This window comes from Poecilia formosa, unplaced genomic scaffold (assembly GCF_000485575.1).
Source record: "Poecilia formosa unplaced genomic scaffold, Poecilia_formosa-5.1.2 Scaffold112, whole genome shotgun sequence".
In the NCBI taxonomy this organism is placed as follows: Eukaryota; Metazoa; Chordata; class Actinopteri; order Cyprinodontiformes; family Poeciliidae; genus Poecilia; species Poecilia formosa.
The window spans coordinates 685,064-708,231 of NW_006800051.1; the positions used below are offsets into that span (position 1 = coordinate 685,064).

A 23,168-nucleotide genomic window follows, 5' to 3' on the forward strand; every position below is an offset into this window, starting at 1 on the left:
TTGTGTGGCATCCTGAGGAAAATTAAATTAAATCATGCAAGATATCAGAGCTGGAGAGCTAAACGGAGAATGACCGGGGCTGAAAGGCCATTCAGTTGAGAAGAATGCATTATGTTTTCAAATGAAGTCTGATTTTAAATAATTTTGAACCTTTTATTTTGTAGAGCCTCGCTGCGGTGTGGCCCTGGTGAGCGAGGAGCGGGCGGGCCCACCGGAGCCGGACAGGGGGTCACCGTCTCGCCCTCCCCCGACCAACGACAACCCCCCGGCAGACAGGGGCGGGGCGGACAGCGAGACAGAGAGCGATACCGATGATCCGTGAGTACGCTGCAGGTTTTTTACTACACAGAAAGAAATATTGGTAAATGGTTAAAGGAGACCTACTTTGTAAAATTTACTTTTTGCTCATTTTTGAAAGTTCAGTTTGAGTCTAAACTGCTTCTAAAAACAGCCAAACCGCTTTAAAAAAGCCACCCAGTTGGCAACAAGTTATAGTTTTTTGGTGCCTGAAAATGAATCACTTTAGATGGGCAGTGGACCGTTACCTAGCAACCGCAATGGCTGCTGGAAAAGACAAGTGTTTTGTTGATGACTTACCGTCCAGAAACCATTTTCTGCATTCTTGTTGGTTGTGCAGCAGGCTCCACTTCTGCTTTTCAAAGATGTATGATTACATAGTTGCGCATCTGTTTGCGGCCATTTTCACGTGTGAGTTTATTTGGATTTAAAGTGACAAGACGGACTGGAAACTAGACCAAAACTCTTTGGTAAGTTTGAAATGCTTTGAAGGACCACAAATAGCAACCCTGCCAAAGATTTATCCAAACATGTCCAAGGAATCATCATAGGTCACCTTTAAACACCAGGATTCCTTTGTGTTTAGTTACATTTTAATTAAATTTCAGCTGATGGGTTGAGTGCACAGTTGAGCATAGATTTATTTCCTTGCTTGCCTGAACATTTCCCTCTGAAGTCAGTTTTTAAATTAAAACCGTCTGGTAAGATTTTCTCAGTTTCTGATCAAGCCCCTCGCACTCGCCGCTTCCTCTCTGCGACTCTGCGTATGACTCACAGCAAAGTGGGTAGTAGCTGTGATTAGATGCAGCTTGTCGTGTAGTTTGAGCCTTTTAAAACCCAAGGCCTCCGCCGACAGGTGCAGCAGAACACGAAAGGAAGCGGCGCTTTTGTCTGCGAGTGTTTGTGTGTCTGCTTGCCAGGAGTCGTACAGTTCGTTCTCGTTCGGGCTTCGTGTCTGCATCTGGCTCGTTTCTCTTTCACAGTGACTCAGACGTGCTGTCTGGTTCGTAGTGCGGTTATGAATGTTTCAGGGTCGCTGGGATCTCAGAGGCCGGCGGCACCAAACAAATACAAAAGTCTTACACCTGATTTTTTTTTTTTCCTTCCTGTGCATCGCTTTGAAAGGGCGAGTGTCATTGATGAAAACAAAGTCGACACACTTATCGCCCTCAGGGGCTTTGGTGCAGATTTGCCAGGGTTGCTGTTTTTGTTTAGCTGTTGAAGCAAAATGACAAACGGAAACGCCCCCATCTGTGAAAACATGTACACAAAACAAAGATGACATTTAATCCTCAAGCGAACTGACTCGCTCATCCCTCTGATGAGGTTTCTAACTTTTGCTTTGTCATTTTTCTCTAAGAGAATCCAAACAAATTTCAAATAGAAACAGAATTCAGGTTATAATGGTTTTTAAATTTTCGCTTCTCACCATAAAACCTTACTAAGTATTTTTGGTCTAGTTTTTAGTGCCGATATCATAGTGCACTTGAAATAAGACTAACTTATGAATAACTTTTAAACAATTTTAAGCAGTAATTCTTTAATATTGATTAAAAAGTACTTGATCTATATTGGGAGATTATTTCACTCATGTCTTGTTATAAGTGAAATAATCTGCCAGTTAAACTAGCACTTTTTAAACAATATTAAAGAATTAGCATAAAACCAGCTCCTATATCGTGCTGAAAAGTTACATTTTAGTTACTTTTGTCTTATTTTTAGTGCACTATGATATTTGCACTAGAAACTAGACCAAAAATACTTGGTAGGATTTTGTGTTTTGCAGTGAAATAAAAAGCAAACTCGTTTTCTTTCATTTAACAAGGAAAATCTGCAAAAACTTCTTCAAATTTTGGATTTATGATCACATTCCCACACAAAAAAAGGAAAATCTGATTACTATTTTTTTATATAAAAATAGTTCATGCTTAGTTTATTCTTGACTTGGTTAAAAAAGTCATATTTTTGGTGATTTTTAGTTATTAAAATTTTTTTTTTTGGCCCTTGAGTATGTTTGAGCCGATAATTTTCTGAAACTATATTAATTTATATCCAGTATAGTTTAAATTCTTGAATGCGACGTGTATTCCTGCTCGCTCAGGGGCTTTGACGACCCACCAGATCCGTTTCTGGAGCGTGACGCAGCAGGACGGGCCGATATTTGCATGCAGCAAACGAACTCAGATCCCCCCATGTGCTTCACAGTGGGAGGTATCCGTGGTGTAATCAAGCTTTTGTCTGTGTGAAGATGAATAGAACCTTTGAGGTAAAGATCTGAAACTTTCACCCTTAAGACTAGTCCGGTCTGCAGCGGCTGGCTCTCCTCTTTGATTTTCTCTTCTCAAATCTACAACAGACCGTCTCAGTTCTTGGATAAAAACTCAATCTGTTTCATCATTTATTTTTGAAAAGATGTGTTAAAACCCAGCTGAGAAACTTTTGAAATAAAGTTATCTTCTGCGAAAAGGCAGAACGTGGGAGAAATAGAGTGCTAAATAATTCAGAGCTAAAAAACCTTATATTATGAGATTTTTACTGAAGCTTGAGAAAACATTAAACTTTAGGTTGTTTTGCAATGTTTTGTTAGATACTAATTGGTTCACTGACACTTGTTCCTAAAACTTCCAGGTGTTGATACGAAAAACCCACCAATACAGAACTAATTCGCAAGTAACTTTTAGCAAGATGATGGAGCTTATTTTAAGTCAAAAACTCCTTAATATTTATAAAAAGAACTAGTTCCATTGGCAGATTATTTAACATAAAGAAAAATGTGCTGTTGTCGGTGAGAAAATTAGCACTATTCTCATCAGTATTAAGGAATTATTGACTTAGAACAAGCTCTTATGTCTTGCTGAAAAGTTTCTTCCAAGTTATTTTTTAATTCAAGTGTATTAAAATATTTGCATTAATCTAGACCAAAAATAGCTGGTAAGATTTCCTGATTTTACAGTGCGTCTGTGGATATTTCAGGATATTTTACATCTTGTGTATACACTGCAAAAAAACAAACAAACAATCTTATCAAGTTTTTTTGACTAGTTTATGGTACAAATACCTTATTACATTCGAAATATGACAAAACGAACTTACAAGTAACTTTTCAGTGAGTTACTTGTACGAGTCTGTTTTAAGTAAATAATTGCCTAAAATTGATAAACTTCAACTGGCAGATTATTTCACTCGTAACAAAACATTTTCCATGTTATAAGTGAAATAATCTGCCAGTGAAACTACTGTTTCTTCCTCATTAGGGATTTTTTTAAGTTAAAACAAGGTGTGGGCAGCTCCAGGCCTTTTAGATGTGTCTTCACTTCAACACACCCGAGTCAAATAATGAGGTCGTCAGCAGGACTCTGGAGAGCCTGACTGGACTTAGGATTTAAGTGTGTTGGACCAGGGAGACGTTTAAGTGTTGCAGGACACCGCCCTCGAGGAGCAGGGTTGCCCACCCCTGGTCTATATCTTAATTAGTTGTGTATTTGTTTTCTGTTATTTATTTGCACTAGAAACCAGTCCAAAACACTTTGGTAATATTTTATGTTTTTGTGGTGCATTAATCTTCCTGCAAGTCCCTCAGATGGAGGAATCTCCCCTGATTTCCAGCTGGACTTTCAGTTTCCCTTTCCTTTGTGTTTTTGATGCAGGTTTTCCCCTGGCGTGGGGAACGACCCGTCTCCCTCCGCCGGACCCATGAAGAGACGCACGCAGTCGCTCAGCGCCCTGCCCAAAGATGGCGACAGGAAGGTGAGTCATCTGGGCTGACCTTCGCTGACCTTCACTGAACTTTCTGACATTAATACCACAGAATTCAATATGTTTTTCTCGGATTTGTTGCATTATTATGGGCTTTTTCAATCTAGAAATCAACATTTTTGCAAGTCTCAGGTCTTTTGCAGCATTCCATATCTAGTTTTCTTCTGGTATTTCCCAGATTTAGCTCCATTCATCTTCATCTCATCTATGGAGGACCAAAACTGACATAATTTTCCTTTTCCTTATGGAAGCGTTTGCATAAGAAAATCTATATGTTTCCTTTTGTGTTTTCCTTAAGCATGTTTTTGACAAGAACTTCTTATATTTTGTTCTTGATGAAAATGTGTGTAAAATGAAAAAGAAAATATATCTATTGCTGCTTTTATTTTTAACTGTCAGTTTTGGACCTCCATACTCAACATAAAGTCCTTATTTTATCTTAGTTAGTTTTATTTTATTGTCATGTTTTGCAGACATCAGTTTTTACTTTGACATAAACTTTAAATTTTTAATTTTAAATAATTTTTTGGAGGCAAAACAACCAATTTCAGTTGATTTTGTAAAGGCAGAAAAATAAAGTTAAACTTTCAAGACAGTGGGTACTTTTTATGAGCACTGCAGGGTTTCTTAAGTAATTGTCTGCATGTGGGTTAAGTACTAATGCACACCACACTTTTCAGATTCTTTTTTTGGAACCAATGACACAGATGCACTGTAAAAACACAAATTCTTACCAAGTATTTTTGGTCTAGTTTCAGGCAGAAATATCTTAGTATACTTGAAAAAGACAAAACTAATTTTTAAGTAACTTTTCTGGGAAATATAGGAGTTTAAGTCAATATTTCCCCATTATTGATTGAAATGAACTGGTAGTAGTTGTGTTTTATTGACTGCATGTTGCTCAAAGTTTCGTCTTATTTAAAGTGTACTAAGCTGTTGCCGTAGGAACTAGTCCTGCAGGTAATCGCATGTTTTTCTGCCTCTGAAATCCACCCAGAGGGAGAAGGACTACATCCGCCGCCCCATGAACGCCTTCATGATCTTCAGTAAACGCCACCGAGCGCTGGTGCACCAGCGGCACCCCAACCAGGACAACCGGACCGTCAGCAAGATCCTGGGCGAGTGGTGGTACGCTCTGGGCCCCAACGAGAAGCAGAAGTACCACGACCTGGCCTTTCAGGTTACCATGGAAACCCTCACTGACCGGACTCATTTCAAACAGACAGGCTGCATAAATATCTTCATTACGGATTTGATTCTATCAATCAATTTTGTTTTTGGAAGGTTTGGATTCTTTTAGGGGAGTTTTTTGTTCAATGCTTTTGTTTCCATAGTTCAGAGTGACGTCAGCAAGCCCACGGCGGCCATCTTGTTTAACTAGCATGTTAGACAGATTCTATTTATTTTGAATTTGATTTCAGGTCATCAGAAAGAATATTAGGCCCAGGCTATGACTTTTACATATTTTAATTATGAGAATACAGTCATAGTAATACAATAATAAAGTTGTACAACAATAATGTAAGAAGTCATATTACCAGAATAAAGTCATAAGGTTAGGAAAACTAAGTCACAGTTTTATAAGAACATGAAAATAACAAAAAATAAAATTAGGAAGGCTGAGAATCTTACATCGGTTTTACAGATAAGGTAATGATTCAAATTTGAACACAATATTTTGGTAATATTAAAACTTTTTTTCTCGTATTTATTTTACGACTGTATTCTTGTAATATTATGACTTTTATAAGATTTATGATTAAAATGAATAACTCTTAGCCTGGATCCAATTTTTAGTTGTAGAATTGACCCAAATTCAAAATCCAGATAAAAGCTGCTTGTCAAACAAGATGGCCGCCCCCTTGATCTCGCGTCATGAAAAAAATCCTGATTTTGCAAAAATCTTTAAATCTTAAAAAAATCTCAAATTTGATAAACTGATTAAATGATTTATTGTTTCTATTTAGCAGAGACTCTGCAACATATTCTGTTAATAAAATCTGAGTCTTTGGAAGTAGAACTTGAACATTTCTACTGTTTTCCATTAGATTTTCTGTTTTACGTTCTTTCTCCGCCTCCTGCAGGTGAAAGAGGCTCATTTCAAGGCCCATCCTGACTGGAAGTGGTGCAACAAAGACCGCAGGAAGTCTCTGTCTGAGGGCCGGGGCACGCCGAAGGAGCTGCGGGAGAGGAGCATGTCGGAGAGCATAGGTGAGTCTGCAAACATCAGCATTTTTCAAATCTCTGCAACATTTTCATTTCTTTACCGTTTCAACAGCTGGTTTATTTTGGTACCAAGTTAGATTTTAAGATTAAAAACATTTTTTTTTGTTTTAAATTTTCAACTTTCTCAGCCACACAGAGTTCACAGCACTTGAAATTCTTAAATGTTTGAATTTAGATGATGTATTTTCAACAATTGGAAAGTGTTTAATATTCAAGCTGCACAGTTTTGTAATAAAGTGCAATCTAACATTTGACTAAAAGCCTAAAACAGTTGAAACCAGATATTTTCATACACCCAATAAAAATACACACACATTTTTCTGACCATCTGAAGTTAAAGTAGAGTAAAGTTTTCTTATTTTAGGTTAGCTAGTCACCAAAATTATTTATATTTACTAAATAGAAATATTTGGCAAATAGAACATTTTTAGAGATTTTCTTTTCTAACTTTCTTTATTGATTCTTTAACCTGAAACATGTAAAACAAAGTTATTGAACTTGGGAATTTTTTCTTAAAATATTTTGTTTTCAGACCAGTGAGCAAAGGTTTTAGGGTGAGTGAGATATTTCCAAACATGATATTTTAATATTTACATTGTCCCTGCTGTAGAATGTAGAATCTAATCACAATACAGTATCATAACAGAAATGCCTTTTTTTAGTACATTTGTATTGTTTTTATCTCCAAAGTGTTTGAATCTTGGCCACAAAAGTTTGCTTTCATGTTGTTTTATGAAAAAGCTTAAAATTTCAATTTAAAAAAAGCTTTAATTGTTCTCCAGTTTTACCTTTTAAAGGACGTTTCTGAACATTAGATATTTTAAAATGAAATCCAAAACCTATAATCTAATTTATTTGCAATAGAAAGAAAAGCTTTCCAACACTATAAATAAATAAAAATAATCCAAAATGTCTGAAGTTTTATTGATCTTGTCCCTGATGAGGCTTTCTTCTCTTTCCCCCAGATGCGCTCTCGGAGTCCCAGGTGCTGGAGGGAAAAGGTGGAGGTCCGGGCTGGCCGGGGGCATCGGAGCGTCGAGGGGGGGGTTCGGGGGGCCAACACCCCCGTCCCCGAGCCTTTTCCCAAAGTGCCGTTCACACCCTGGAGCAGAGGGAGAGGCAGCGGGAGCTGGAGAAGGTATGAGGTCGTTAATCTGAGCCTCCCAGGCAGAAAAATAACTCAAGAGACAAAAAATAACAAAGAAACTTTCTTATCAAAATGCTTTGATGGCGCCTTTTCACGATTTTTAACTAGATTCACGCAGCAAAACCATCTAACAACACAAAGACAAATGTCTTTAGGTGGTAGTTTTCAACAAAGAAACCCAATTTGTCCTTAAAGGATAAATTATGCAATGTTCCTTGAATATATTATATACAAAATATTCCTGAGATGGTGAGATTTTAGTCTCAGAGGGCATCTGTCTCTTTAAATCTTAATAAGCTGCTGCCTGCCACACCCCACAGCTCAACCTTTACAAACATAAAAATGACTGCAAACAGATTTACAACAATAACAGTTTGCTGGACAATAAATTGTCCCAGAAGTTATTGTGATAAATAATAATATTGTTGTTTTGAGACCATTTTCAAGTAATATAGTGGTAATAATGGCATATTGATGAAAATATGTCCACTCAGTGATGAAACACTCAACACTGCAAATGGAAAACATTGTAAAGGTGACCTTTTATGCTTCCTTGAACAGGTTAGGATAGATGTGTGGGTTATACAAAACATGTTTAGTACCTTTTTTTTCACAAAATCATTCTTAGAAAATGCCATAATGAGCATAGTGAATTATGAAGTCTGTGTAAACAAAACTGTTCTTCAGAAAAGAGGCTAGTTGAGACCAAAACACCAGACTGAAGACTTTTGTTATTCAGTTTTTAGTAGAAAGGGAGAAACAGTAAATCATGCAAATGGCAGTTGAGTTCATTTTATTTGATACGATTAATTAATTTACTGCTTAATGCGACAAGCCTATTATTTAGGTTTTTGTTTAGATTGCACAGTGCTGCGGATGAATGAACTTGCAAAGCTCGTGAATATACTCTACGAATCAAAGAGACATGAAATGGGCTCTCCCTGCATGCTGTGTCGCAGGCAGAACCCACTGAAAGTTCTGTGGGAGTGCAAAGCTTTGGCTTCTCAAGCTTTCACCTCTGCAGCTGCTGCATCACTTCAAATCGCAGGGGAGCAGCACATGCATGCATGCACGCACTCCGGCTGGCCGGCCGACTTCTCTGTTTCAGGACGCTCGTTTGAAAGCTTGCGGCATGCATTCGATTTCTCTTGTTTGGTTGCGTGTTTGTCAGCAAAAGTGCAAAAACTACTACGTGGGATGTTGTGAAACTTCTGCTCATCTTGTAACTGCTACAAAAAAGGTGTGAATATGAGACGCCAGTTTTGGCATTTCTGTCAGGCCTTTATTTCCATTTCTGGGTTGATGTCAGATTAAAAGTACGCCTACTTTTAATCTGAAACGGAGAGTCTGGTACCCAGTTGAAAGCAGAAGCTTGCATAAACTGAATAAAATTTAACACTTTTCCCTTATGCGATTCTTCCTGTTTCAGGTTATTTTCTCAATGATTTCTTTTTTTTGCAAAAGCAGAACTTTACATACATTTCCTTTTCATCTGGTCTGCTGCAGTATTTTCACACAATGTTCTTTCCTCAAGATGCTATCTATTTTGTGTAAAACACGATGCTGCCACTTCTTCACAGATCAGAAAGTATCCTCAGGCTGGGAAGCTTCCCTCTTTTTCCTGGTGGTCAAACGCAACCGAACACAGGAAATGCCTCCAAAAAGAAACGTCTATGCAAACTGTAATCTGAGTTTTTTTGTATTCAAAGGTTGTAAATCCAAACCTGCACCATTATGGTGTACAAAACATTTTAAACAAAAAAGAATCAGAGTTGACTACAGAGAGAAAAGCTCAGACATTTGACTGTTTATGATGCGTTCAGACTAATTGCTTCTTGCTTGCTGCATGGCAGTTCAGTCCACGCTGATACACGACAGTAAATAATAATAATGTTCATTACAGCCAAATATTAAACTCTTAGTTTCACCAGACTTCATTTGAGAGTTATTTGTTTTTTAAAATCATGAGAATGAAGTCATATTACAAAAAAATAAAATTGTAAGTTAAATAATGTGTATAAAGTCATCAGAACAAGAAAATAAAGTCATTTAATGTGAGAACAAAGTCATAATAATAGAATAGTCATAATATTAAAATAGTCATAAGTGACTTTATTTTTAGAGTTGTCATAATATGAAAATAGTCATCATAGTCTTAATATTATGAGAAGAAAGTTGCCATAATACAAAATACATTTGTAACACAAAGTTGTAATATGAAAATAAAGGTATAAGAATAAAGTCATAATAGTATGACAAAGTTGTAAAAATAGAATAAACTTATAATAATATGAGAATACATTTGTAATAATGTGAGAATAAATGATCCTGTGCTGTACTTTGGTATCTATTTTACAAATAAGGAAATGCTTCAACATTAACGTCATCAAATTTCAGCTGCAGGATTTTGAAATGATTTGGAAACAACAGAGTCTGGTTCGAAAAAAGAACTACACAGGATTCCTGAGACCTTCATAACTATCAAATTTTCTTTTTCTCATAAAAACAACTTTTCTCTTAATTTTATAACTTTCTTCTGTTAGTACTTCATCTTTATTTTGCTAATATTATAAATGGGGTAAAAATACATTCTTGTAATTGAATTTTAAAAAATCTCCATGTCAACTAGTACTGTGTTTGCAAAACTTGCCTGAATATTCAACAAAAATAATTCTGTACTTTTATCATTTTTCCTGTTCTGCCAGGAGGACGGAACCGGCTTGTTTCGAAGCCGACCGCCGCCTCAGTCTTTGTACCACAGCGGTGCCAACGAGGATGTGACCAGCGACGAGGAGCGCATGGTCATCTGCGAGGAGGAAGGAGACGACGACGTGATGGGTGAGTTATCTGAGCTGAGTGAGCAGAGAGGTTTCTTCATCACCGCAAAGTGATAGTTTCACTTCTCATGATGGTCAGGAAATTCAGCCTTCTTAGTCAAAATGATTGTGTCAGCGCTGACAGAAAAAAAAAAAGCCCCAGCAGGCCTGTCATCTCGTGAGTGGCCACGATAAACTGCTGCAGCTAAAATAAGACCAGAGATTACAGTTTGGTCATGGTGATACTAGCAGTTTGGAGGCAGGAAGTCACTGCAAAACCAGATCTGTTTTGTTCTCCAACAACAAAATGAATATCAAGAAGCCATCATTTGAAATGCATAAAAAAATAAAACTAATTACATTTTACAGTTAATTTCACAAAAACAACACTCAAATGAAAGAGTTTCTTATCAAACCATGATTGAAAAAAATCAGCAACTGTTCTTGCTTATCAACCTGGGAAGGATGTTATGGCCATTTCCAAACCATTTCCAGAAAGAAAAGTTGTTCTCCTTCGATTTAGTTCAGAGTGACGTCAGCACGGGCAGGGCGGCCATCTTGTTTTTTTAACAGCTTTTTATTTGGACTTTGAGTTCAGGTCAACTCCATGACAAAACATGAAAATCAGGATAAGACTTTATTTCTTTTACAAAAATAGTCATAATGTTATAAGAATACAGTTGCAGTAATATGAGAATAAAGTCAAAATAATACGAGAATGAAGTTTTAATATTACCACAATAATGGTGTAATATTAGAAAAATGCAAAAAAATTTAAGACGTTCTTATAAAATTGTGTCTTTATTCTTCAGATATTATGACTTTATTCTCCTATTTAAACAAATACTCATAGTCAAGCCCTAACATCCCCTTCATACAACTAACAGGAGGGACAATTGAAATAAAAGCCACTTTTTGAAAACATTTAGTCAGTTTTAGAAAATAAAGGGAGAAAAATAATGCATTAAAATCGGATCTGGTACAAAAAAATGGAGATTTTATTTTTATGCTATACAGCCAACAATTCACTTTCTTTCTGCATTTTGATCCAGATTTCTGTGTGTGTGTTGGTAAAGATGATACATTTATGTTTAATCATGTCATAACATGTAAAAGTTTGTGCTGAGAGTCTGCTTTGCTGTAACGATAACAGCGTCTCACATTTCCGCCCTCAGAGGATTCGTGCCCTGATGGCTCCATTGACCTCAAGTGCAAGGAGAGAGTGACAGACAGCGACGAGGACGAACCGGACGGACAGGTTGGTGGAGGATTACTCATCCTCATGCTGGATATTTAGATCTATAGCGACATGAAATGTAAATGTAGAGCATTAGATCAAACTTAGACCTGCAGCAAAAGTGAAAATGTAACAGAATGAGGTATGTGGAAAAGTAAAAGCAGGAATGTTGCCACTGTATGAACCAGAATCGGCTTCATTGTGAGCAAAAACAAAGAATTTATCTTTGGTTTTGTGCAACATTAGATATAAATGTATAAACAGTTGAAATTACAAACACCCAAGAACAAAAAGATAAGACACATTATAACTTTAATTTAATGAAAACAAATCCTTCGCTGAGCTGCAGGAGCCATCAAGAAAGCAAGGCAAGCATAAAAACGCTCCAAAAATGTACAAATATTAATGTTTCTAATTTAACAGATAAAAAGACATTACAAAATGTGGAAATGTTGTCTGGGATTTGGTTTATAATGTTGCTGTTGAATATCAAAGCCAGATTTTTGTAGATGGATCCTAAACCCTAAAACTGATCATGAAACGCATGCAGCTCGTCAGAAACCGTTTTTCCTGTACGTCTGTTCATAAAGCGTAATAAACATTACGGATTTTATGATATTCCCTTTTTCTACTTATCCTTTATATTTCTTTCTATTTCCACTTACTCTTTTTCTATTATTTCTACTGACCCAGGGCATTCTGGGTAAATGCAACTTAAACAAACATGCTAATCAAGCGCTAGCAGCAGAAATGTTTTTTTTTGTTTTGTTTTGTTTTTACCAACGACAATCAACCAAAACCTGACCCCACTACAGTTTTGTTTACATTTCGCAAAGAAGGAAGTTGCGCTCAGTGTCTTCAGAGTTTTTGATTCTTGGTGCAGCGCCCCCACAGGCGAGTAGGGGAACAGCAGCAGCTGAAATGTTGCAGCTTTGGTCCCTATTTGAGCCAAATGTACTGGACTATAAACTGAAAACCTTCCTCTCTTCTTCTGTTTTTCCTCCAGCCGGAGAGTCGCTCCTCCCCCGCCGTGTCCGACTCCTCCGCTAAGGGCGAGGCTGAAGGTCCTGGCGAGGACAGGAAGCGGGGCGTGGAGCCAGCGGAGCAGGGAGAGGGCGGTACCAGGAAGAACGAATTGTCCGGAGGCGGGTCGGGCGTCTCGGTCGGTCCGCTCCAGCAGGGCCTGCCCCAGGTTCTGGGTGGGGTCTGGGTGGCCCCCCCAGCGGTTCGCCCAGCCACCAGCGCTCCCATCGCTATTGCCAGCAAACCGGTGGACGGCGGCGCCGCCCTCAGCTCGCTCCCACAGGAGAAGACCAACGTTCTGATTGGAGGAGCCGGCGCTCAGCTCACAGCGGGAGGTGGGTACCTATCTTCATCATCCTCCTCCTCACTGATTTACACCCCTCGGACACCAAAGAGTGAGGTCACTCATCTCTTCTCCGTTTTCCTCTCTTCAGTCCAAACTCAGGCATCGGTGTTACCAAGCAAGATGTTGGTTCCCATGGCAACAGTGAGGACGGGGTCCACGCCTCCTCAGCCCTCCATCTCCCTGGTGGCTCCGCCTCTTCCTGTGCAGAACGGCCCCGCGACGGGAAACAAGGTGAGCCTGATTTCGTCTGTATGAGACCAGAAACAAACAACATGGCCGCACGATTCAACTGAAAAACAGGCAAGTCTGTTTGTGGGGAAAAAATAAGAATAAAATAAATAGATGCTTTCATATTTAGGTTGCTTCCTGCAGCTCCTTCACTTTTGCCAACAACTTGTTTTAATATTGCAGAAATGCTGTTACCATTTATGGCAGGCCATTTTATCATAAAATCAGTTTTGTCTGACGATCTGAAATTGTTTTGACTAGAAACGACAACATTTTGGCTACTGTGAAAATGTTACAGTAGCCATTTTCTACTGGCTACTGCATTTACAAAGATCTTACATCTTTGTAAATGCAAAGATGTAAGATCTTTGCATTTACAATTCAAGATATCTTTAATTACCTCCTGACAAATCAAATTGCCTTTCAAGTTTTATCAAATTAACCTAATTTTATTACTGATACCTTGAACAATTATTCTGTCTAGTCAAAATGTCCCAGACTTTTAATTAAAAAAATATTTGATTAATCAAAATGTATTTGAAGACATCTTGAATTATTATTATTCTTTCTAGTCAGAATGTGATTGCACAAATCTTAAATTACCATTCAGGATAGTCAACGCTCATTTTCAGATAATTAGAATGTAATTATGAAACCAATTTTATGTTAAAACGGCCTGCCATAATCTCTAAATTACTTCTAGAGATTATGGCAGATTATTTTGTTTCAGTGTATCTGCAATTTTATTTGCATTAGTCAAATCTATATATCTTTTATCTAAATGTACATTTAAGATTTTAATTGGAATTATGACTAGAACAAAAAGTGACATATCTCAAATTTACTTGATGACTAATCATAATTTATTTATCTGAAAGATACTTTCTGCCATACACTTTGAGACGCAACATCTAAGCCAATGTGACACATTAATATTTGTTGTATTTACTATATTTCCTTCATGTTTTTGTTTGTTTTTCTCCTCTCAGATCATCCAGCTCACTTCCATGCCCGTGGTGCAGACCAACGTCCATCCGAGCCCTGGGAGCCCCTTTCCCGTATCCATGGCGACGGTGATGGCTCCCGGAGCCGTCCCGCCTCAGCCCGTTCTCCTGACCTCCCCGCCCACCAGGTCACTAAAGCAACATGTCAAAGCTGAAACATTAAAATGTAGCTTAACATAAACGCCTGCATATGGTGATTTTGTTTTTATACAGCTACTTTAACTGAAGTCACTATATAGTGGTAAAATAAACAGATTTACTTCAACGTTTATAATTTAGAACGATTAAACTGGTTTCGATCCAGGCTAATTCACATTAAAAACAATTTGGTTTAGGTTCAGTTCAAATCGAACCTACACATCCCAGTACCATTATATGGTCAGATCAGGTCCAGTTATGAATTATGAGTATTTAGTCCTAATTTAATTTTAATACAAGATTCAGTTGATTTAAAAAATGCCAATTAGCTGCTGTTGGTACTAGCTTTAGTAGTATTAGTACTAGCTTTACTAGTTAGTTTGCTGAACACCAGGGAAAAGCAGACAAACTCCAAACTAAAACCTTTAGAATCCCTGAACAGTTGATTAAGACAAACTTAAATGTTACAGGAAAGTCTTGCTCCTCTAAAGGAAAACATGGAAGAATTAAACAATATTGATCCTAACGCGGCTCGTCTCCCTCAGGATCACCTACGTCCAGTCCAGCCCAGGCGTTACCACGGCGACGCCCCAGCAGGGCACCCAGCCTCCCGGTCCGGCGTATCTCTCGTCACACCTGGCCACTCTGGGGTTCACCGCCATCGCCCCGGCCGGACAGACCCTGGTTCAGCCTGTGCTGGCCCAGGCTCCGCCCCTCGCCGCTCAGTCGCAGACGCCTCCGGGTCAGACCGCCGCGGGCCGTCAGGTACAGAAAACCTAACTGTGCTAACCTGTAGCACACCTAGCTTACACTAAATTATTATGTAAATTGTAAAGCGTTAATTTACTTTGCTGTTTTTTTTAACAGAAACTAATGCTAAGTTGGAAAAGTTTGACATTTGTGTTAAAGTTTTGGTTATCGACTGTTGAGAATTATTCAGGTAGTTAGTTGTTTATATTCATGCTCTTGTTTTGAAGTGGCTGAAGTTTCCCCTCCTCCACTTCTCTCACTCTCTTTATCTTTATCTCAATGACATTATGTAGAATAAAAAACATAAAGGCACAAAATAAAACCCAGACAGTAGAGAAGAGATGAGCATAAATACAATGTCTGAGGACATCATAGAACATATAATTCAGAATGTTAAAATTAAATTGATGCTTGAGGTTTGTTGTCATTCAAGGTCAGATATAATTTGAATTGAAGTTGGTGCGTTTAGCATCAGCTTCTGCTATATACCATGTTGGTGTAGTGGTTTAGCATTAGTTAAATACTGTTTTGGTGTAGCACTTTAGCATTTAATATTAGTACTTTAGGGTTAGCGCAAATTACTTTGTAGTAACCGGGTCCATTTCTGGAAACTCATTTTTATTTGCTTGTAAAGCAAAGTACTGATCAGTTCTATATGGATATTAGCTAAAGGTACGAAGATCCACTCTTAAACCCAACCATGACCTCCAGTATGCATTTCTGCAACCTTAAACCTGCTTTGTTTGGCCTTCAGGTACTAACCGCCATCTACCCGGCACAAACCGTTGCCCTGGCGACTGGCGTGGTCCCGTTGGCAGCTGCTGTGCCGCCTGCCATAGCTTCTCCAGCCCAGGACGCAATAAACCCGGCTTCCCCATCGACCAAAGCAATGCAGGGTTCAGCGACGGCGGCGACCTTTCAGCCGGGGACCGGAATGAAGGTGGAGGTGAAACAGGAGAGCCAGCTGGACTCTGAGACCGAAGGGTCGTCGGGCTGCAACCCAAGCTGCTCAATGGGCAGCTATGAAAACGGAGGAGCAACAGGTAAACAAGTCCAGTTTATCACCTGCAAACTTTACAAAAACAGAACAGTGCAAGGATTAATCCATCAGGATCTGGGTTTTACTTGGGGTGCACCAACACACTGTTTTCACTTCTGCAGAGTTGGGTAGTAACTAGTTACATGTACTTGAGTAACTTTTTTGAAAAAAAATTACTTTTAGGAGTATTTTTACTACAACTTTTACTTCTGGATTTTCTAGCCACTGAATGAGAAACAAACATGTTGTTTATCCAAAAATTCACCACACAGACACACGCCTGCAGATTTTGTTATAGTTTTATATTGAAACAAACTGATTTAGAAAAAATTCTTTCATCTGATTTTGTTATTTTTTGTTACTGATATGAATTATTGTCATCTTAGTGCTTAAAATACAAAAAAATTAAAATAACAGCAACAAACATTGTTTCAAATGGTTCAGAAAGTGCAAAAAGGAAATCAAAATATTCTGTAAAATGAATAACGTAAAATCACAGCGTCACTTGGAGCACAAGTTATAGAATTAGACTGAATTGGTTCCAAGACCTCAAATGTGCAAAAACGAACAATATATTCCTGAGAAACGGTAAAATATGAAAAGGTTTGTGTGAAAAACAAAGTGTTGCTTTCAAATTAGCGTTCAGGTTGTTGTTTGAAACACATAAAAGTATGTATAGACTCTTTTAATAATTAATTAGTTGAATATTGGGATACTAATTCCAGTTTTTTCAGGAAAACACAACCTCTAGGAGGAATATTTTGTGGCTTTGGGTCTCCACCATGTGTCCTTTCTGCTTGTTTGCTTTAAGAACTATGATACAGAAACTCTGATGTGGAAAGCAGATTTTGGCTCAAAGGCTCCAAGATTGTTGGAAAACTTCAGCATTTACAAACCAAAACAGAATCAAAGTTGGTTCTTTGTTTCTGTCAGTGATTAATTTGATTTGTTTTTTGATTTTCCAGTGAAAAAAGAAGACATCAGCCTGAGCATCAAGGAAGAAAACATGCGTGATGAAACTGAGATGGAACGACAAAGTGAGGCGGATGAAGAGCGAGATGGAGTGATGAAGGAAGCCAAAGAAACGGACAGAGGCGACCGCAACGCAACAAATAACAGCAAAGAGGTGAAAACAGATTCAGCAAATTCTGTCACAAACATTATGAACCTGTTTGTTTTCAAACCTGGATATTTTATTTACTGTATGCTAGCTTAGGATTCATGATAGTTGTTTCAGTTAAATGAAATTAAATTTCCTCCACAGTTAAACTGAATTTATTCCTTTAAGTTAAAATATATAAATAATGTTGTGACTTTTCATTGGAATAAAAAAGCAAATGAATAAAATGCAACTCAGTTTCAGGAAAAAAACACAAACAGATGGAGCAAAGATGTAAAATGATTGTAAGATTCATGAGAAAATGTAGCAAACGCTTCAAATCCAAATAATTAATACCTATATCAATTAATATAGGTATAAATTAATATAGAACTAATACAGAAAATATTAATTAATAGATATTATTATTATTATTACACAATTTAACATATTAATTAAATTATTTTAATAAAGCTAATTTAATCAATAATAACAATTATTTATTTGTTAAATAAATAATATAGCAATCTAACAGTATCACTGTTATTTATTAATTAAGGTATTATTATTGTTAACATTATTATTTTATAAATATAGCTAATATTCATAAAATACATATTTTTGGAACATTATTATGTTACATTAATTAAGGTGTTGTTGCCTAATTATTTGATCACATAAAAAATGTTTTATTTTTTGGGATTGTTCAGGAATTTCATCAATTATTTTCTAACATGATGACCCTCTCTCACGTTAGTGAAACTAAAGGTTTGATTTTCAAACCTTTTTAAAATAAAATCGTGTCTCTTCCAACTTACTGTTGATTTAATTGTAAGAGTTTTATCAGGAAATCCAGATATCTGACTTACTGAACCACGTTTTCCTCACCAGGCTGGACCTCGTTCCCCACCTCCTCCTCCTCCTCCGCCCTCAGGTCTGGACCCGCCTCCACCTCCACCAGCAGAAAAAGAAACCGCCTCATCCTCTTCCTCCTCCAAGAGAATTAAGTTTCGCCCCCCTCCACTCAAAAAGACCCCCGACTCTCACGACAAGTGAGTGTCTTTTTAAACAAGCTCTAAAAACAGAAAATAACCACATTAAAGCAGAATTTCAGACGTATTTCCTGCTGATTTTGGTTGATAAAAAAACTGAAAATCTGCCTGGTTCTTTTTAAAATCTGCTGATAAAAACACATTGTGTGGACGAGGCAGGACTCCCATCTGTTAGCACTCATTTTGGAGCAGTGCTGCATCCTTTTAGAGCCAACTTCCAGCTTCATCAGGCTGTAGTGGGAGCTCTGTTTACTGTGTGTGTGTGTGTGTGGGCAGAGTGCTACACCCTGGATGTGCTTTATTTAGGCCGCTGGGAAGAGGAGCGGAAGCTGCAGGGAGAGAGGAAGAATAGCAGAAGTAGCCCTGAATGATTGAGAAAACACTCTGAGGAGATTCCCGTTACATTTTAACCAGATCAGATCCTTGAGTTGGACTAAGGGTGTTCAAAGTGGGGGCTGGGGGTCATTTGTGGCCCCCTGAGGTGAGTTTTGTGACCACCAAATCACAATTCAAAAATAAATTTAAATAAATTAGGACAAATCATGACTTTTAAAAGTGACTTATTATGCTTTCTTGAACAGTTTAGGACCAGTCTGTGTATATAAAACATGTTCATTACATTTTTTTGCACAAAATAATCCTTAGATAATGAGATTTTTTAGCCTGCTCAGTTCAGAAAGAACTGTTTTAGAGCTTCCTGTCACTTTAAATCCAAATAAGTTGCTGCTAACCCCGCTTCCAACTCAACATTTACACTCGCATGTGAAAATGGCTGCAAACAGATGCACAGTTATACAACCGTACATCCTTGAAAAGCATTAGTAGAGCCTCCTGCATAACAAAACACTTTTCTTTTCCAGTAGATGTCATACAGCACATAGAGCATTAAAACCAGCTGACCAAATGTGTTGGAGCTCAGCTTGGGTTGCTAGGTAACGGGGCTGGGCGTGGCTGGCGTTACTAGCCCGTGGAATGTGACTTAACAATTGGGAGGTTTTTGAAACGGTTTTCAACAGCAGCTGACACCCAAATGAAAGTACAAAACGTGAAAAAAAAAAAGTATTTTGCTTAAAGATTTAAAGAAATTGGGACAAATGATCACTCTTAAATTAAAATCTACTCACAAAGATATTAGATGCAACACAAAGTAATCTTGTCCAAGTTTTATGGTTTCCTTTTGTTATCATGGTAACTAGGACCACATCAACTCGTTGACTTGGGCTCTAAAGTTCACCTTGGTGAACCCAAATCTGCGTTTAATTGCTTTTTCTGTTTTCTTAATCGAGTTCAGAATGATAAGCAAACTGAATGCCTTTCGTTTAACGAGGAAAACATAAAAACCACTTGAAATTTTCAATCTACAATCTCAGTCCTACAAAAAATAAAAATCTGATTACTTTATTTGCCCAATATAAAAAGTTCATACTTAGTTTATGGTTGGGGAGGTAAAACAACTGAAATCTCTGTATTTTTAGTGATTTTAGTTATTAAAAATGATATTTTTGTCAGCTGATGAAGCGATTTATGTCTTCAGGGTTTTGTCGGAGACGTCGTTCGAGGAGCGCTTTGCTGAGCTTCCAGAGTTTAACCCAGAGGAAGTTCTTCCCTCGCCCACGCTGCAGAGCCTGGCCACCTCTCCAAGAGCCATCCTGGGAAGCTACCGCAAGAAGAGACGCAACTCCACCGGTGAGACGGACATGCACCACCTTTATTTTCTTCTTTTATTTGTTATCCCCATTAGTTGCAGTTTCCTGAAACTTCAAAAATGTTTTCCTAAATTTATAAATTTGCCGGATCTCTCCAGATCTTGACGGGGCGGCAGAAGACCCCAGCTCCCCCCGAAGGAAGTCCCGTCGTCTCTCCAGCTGCAGCTCGGAGCCCAGCACCCCAAAAAGCGCTGCCAAGTGTGAGGGAGACATCTTTACATTCGACAGACCAGGTATGAGAGAGTCGCCTCCAGGTGCTGCACTGCAAAACACAAAATCTTACCAAGTATTTTTGGTCTTGTTTCTAATGCAAATATCTAGGTACTCTTGAAATAAAACAAAACTAACTTAAGTAACTTTTAAGCAAGACATAGCAGTTTGTTTTAAGTCAGTAATGTCTTAATATTAATGCAAAAGTACTAGTTCCACTGGCAGATTATTTCACTAAAAGCCACACATTTTTCCCATATGAAATAATCTATATCTAATCTAACTAGAACTTTTTATCAGTATTAAGGGCTTATTTAAAACTAGCTCCTACATCTTGCTGAAAAGTTACTTCTAAGTTACTTTGTGTTATTCCAAGTGTACTGACATATTTGGAATATTGGTAAGATTTTCTATTTTTGCAGTGGAACCTTCAGAGACACATAAAGACGGTTACAAAGTCAAACCACTTTGAACTGCCTTGTTTCTTAAATATGTTATACAAATAAGCTTGGTAATACGTAGTTTTATTTTATCTTTTGGCAGTGAGATGATGCATGGACCGTTTTGTGAGGTTGCTTTTTGTTCCAGCAGGTCTGGAAGGCGACGTCCCGCTGGGAGACCCGGACAGGGTTCCATACTCGTCTCTGCGGAGGACACTGGACCAACGCCGCGCGCTGGTCATGCAGCTTTTTCAGGAACACGGCTTCTTTCCTTCAGGTAGATCCAGTCTCTGTCCTAATAAAAGCAATTAAAGTGAAGTCTAGTTTTATTTTGAACTGCTGTGTTGCTGAAATGTCCTATACAAATAAACTTGATTAACTGAACATTCTCCTCCTCTTCTCCGTCTCGTCTCTGCAGCTCAGGCCACGGCTTCCTTCCAGGCGCGCTACCCAGACACTTTCCCCACCAAGTTGTGTCTGCAGCTGAAGATCCGTGAGGTTCGTCAGAAGATCATGCAGACGGCGACGCCGGGGACGCTTGAGCCGTCCGAAGCCGGGCCCACCCTGTCCCACGGCCAATCAGCACGGGAAGATGGTGGGGCGGAGCATCAGGGAGACAAAGGCCAAAACTTGGAGGAACCGAAAAACGAAGGATCGTAAAAAAACAAACAAAACGGAGGAGATCAGGAAAATAATTTCACTGAAAGACGGAGAGAAGGGTGTGTGGCACTGATTTCCACTAGACCTGGGCAAAAATAAGACTCCTCAAGACTAACTTTGATTGTCTAATCTTAACGTGTGGGAACCACAGCAAGTGCTTCTTGAATTTCCTTTCATCCTGAATGTTGCCCAGGTCTGCGCTCAGCACATTGCAGCAGTTTGGGACTCAAACTCTGCGGTACATACTCTCTATCTCTCTGGTACACACACACACACACACACACACACACACACACAAACCAAATCAGACTGTTACGCTTGGTTGTTGCCGCAACCAAGGACACGACACACAAAGGCACTATGTCACTTACCTTAGCGTGCAGATGCAGTTTGCTGTTGCCAGCCAGCCAGCCACCCCTCAGATGCCATCGACCTGACCTCTGACCTCCTCAGCACCGTGGTCGGGCCGCAAACACAACCCCAACGACCTCCACTGATAACTCACAGCCCCTCGATGCTGCAGGACAGACAGCACACACACACACACACACACACACACACACACGAAGATAATCAACCCGGGTCGGAGTAAGCCATCGGCCTGCACCGTTTCACGTGATTGTAGAGAGTCGGAGATGCAGAATCGGGATGTAGTGACCAATCTTTGCACCTTCAGTTGTTGCCATTACGACGGACGGAGCCGGATATCTGAGTCTGTATGAGATTATGTAAAGATTTGGAGGCATAAACTCCAGAAAAGCAGGATCTTAACCAAACTTCTCAGAAACGACGTTGCTTTTCTTCTCGTTATCGTTGCCGTGGAAATAACCAGTTTTACCGTGGCCTGTTTTCTCTCTCTCTCTCGTGGCTCTTATTGTGTTTCTTCTCCAGCATAAAAACTTTTTAAAAAAGAAGAGAAAGAAAGCGGGAAACTGGACGAAGAAGGGGATAAAATCCGTCTGCGCCCTCCCTTCTCCACCTGGACTCAGAAACAGGGCAGGGCGGGGTTTGTGGTTTTGTAAAGAAAAACAAAAAAATTGTCGAAATCAGGTGTTTGCACAATTTGTGCGGCCTCTTTTTGTCGAGGGGGGTCGCCACAAGTTCAATCAGGAAAGTATTGTTTTTAAGAGATTGTTTTAGTAAAATTAACCTTGTTCCGTATGTTTTCCCAACCCATCTTTACCTCCCCCATTCAAAGATTTGTTAGAAAGTGCCCTTAAGCACTGGTCCCGGGTCAAGCGCTATGTAGCTCAGGATGGTTCTGGTTAGGGTTCAGTTCAGGGAAAGCAGATCCTAGACCAGCCCTGGAGGGCAAAACCTGGAGCCCTCCCACCCTTTCTCCTCTTCCCTCTCTCCCTCTCGTTTCGACACTTTATCCTTTCCCATCAAATGGTGCAATAGGACATTTATTTTTTTTTGGAAATAGGTTTTTATTTTGGGCGGGGAGGGGCAAGGCTTTGTGCCATAGATATTAAATTGAGGGCAGCACTGCAAAAACATAAAATCTTACAAAGTATTTTTGGTCTAGCGTAAAGTGCAAATATCTTACTACACTTGAAATAAGACAAAGTAACTTATAAATTACTTTCAGCAAGATATAGGAGCTTGTTTTAACTGCAAAAACACAAAATATTAGTGTTTTCATTCTAGTACAAATATCTTGGTATGCAATATTTTGCTTTATTCTTCCTGCAAAAGGAAAGTTTATTTGTACACCATATTTCAGAAATAAGGCAGTGCACCATACAAACCTAACACAGTAACCAGTTATGAAACAATCATCATTGAATATACATGACAGAAGACTGACTTTGTAACTGTCTTTCTGTGTCTCTGAAGGTTCCACTGAAAAAACACAAAATCCTAAAAATAATTTTTGTCTAGTTTGTATTGTGAATGTCTTAGTGTACTTGAAATAAGACAAAAATAACTTAGTCGTAACTTTTCAGCAAGTTATAGGAGCTTGTTTTACGTCATTCATTTCTCAATATTGA

At 38.6% G+C, this 23,168-nt stretch overlaps 1 protein-coding gene across 8 annotated transcripts in view; it reads left to right on the top strand.

Moving 5' to 3' along the window:
- Positions 1-22,203, top strand: part of cica (capicua transcriptional repressor a) — a 40,634-nt gene extending 18,431 nt beyond the window's left edge. For 2 of the 8 annotated variants that reach the window (XM_016675298.1, XM_016675299.1), the window contains exons 5-23: positions 165-318; positions 3,945-4,044; positions 5,051-5,233; positions 6,138-6,264; positions 7,245-7,417; positions 10,132-10,264; positions 11,418-11,500; positions 11,641-11,645; positions 12,479-12,837; positions 12,937-13,079; positions 14,066-14,208; positions 14,764-14,983; positions 15,723-16,011; positions 16,973-17,133; positions 17,998-18,158; positions 19,693-19,844; positions 19,963-20,097; positions 20,663-20,791; positions 20,933-22,203. In XM_016675298.1, the coding sequence (XP_016530784.1) occupies positions 165-318; positions 3,945-4,044; positions 5,051-5,233; positions 6,138-6,264; positions 7,245-7,417; positions 10,132-10,264; positions 11,418-11,500; positions 11,641-11,645; positions 12,479-12,837; positions 12,937-13,079; positions 14,066-14,208; positions 14,764-14,983; positions 15,723-16,011; positions 16,973-17,133; positions 17,998-18,158; positions 19,693-19,844; positions 19,963-20,097; positions 20,663-20,791; positions 20,933-21,174 (3,092 nt within the window). In that variant the 3' untranslated portion in view covers positions 21,175-22,203. Of the gene's footprint in view, positions 1-164; positions 319-3,944; positions 4,045-5,050; positions 5,234-6,137; positions 6,265-7,244; positions 7,418-10,131; positions 10,265-11,417; positions 11,502-11,640; positions 11,646-12,477; positions 12,838-12,936; positions 13,080-14,065; positions 14,209-14,763; positions 14,984-15,722; positions 16,012-16,972; positions 17,134-17,997; positions 18,159-19,692; positions 19,845-19,962; positions 20,098-20,662; positions 20,792-20,932 lie in introns of all 8 variants that reach the window. The other 6 variants (XM_016675303.1, XM_016675304.1, XM_016675300.1 and 3 more) reach the window with 6 other exon arrangements.
- Positions 22,204-23,168: the final 965 nt, after the last annotated feature.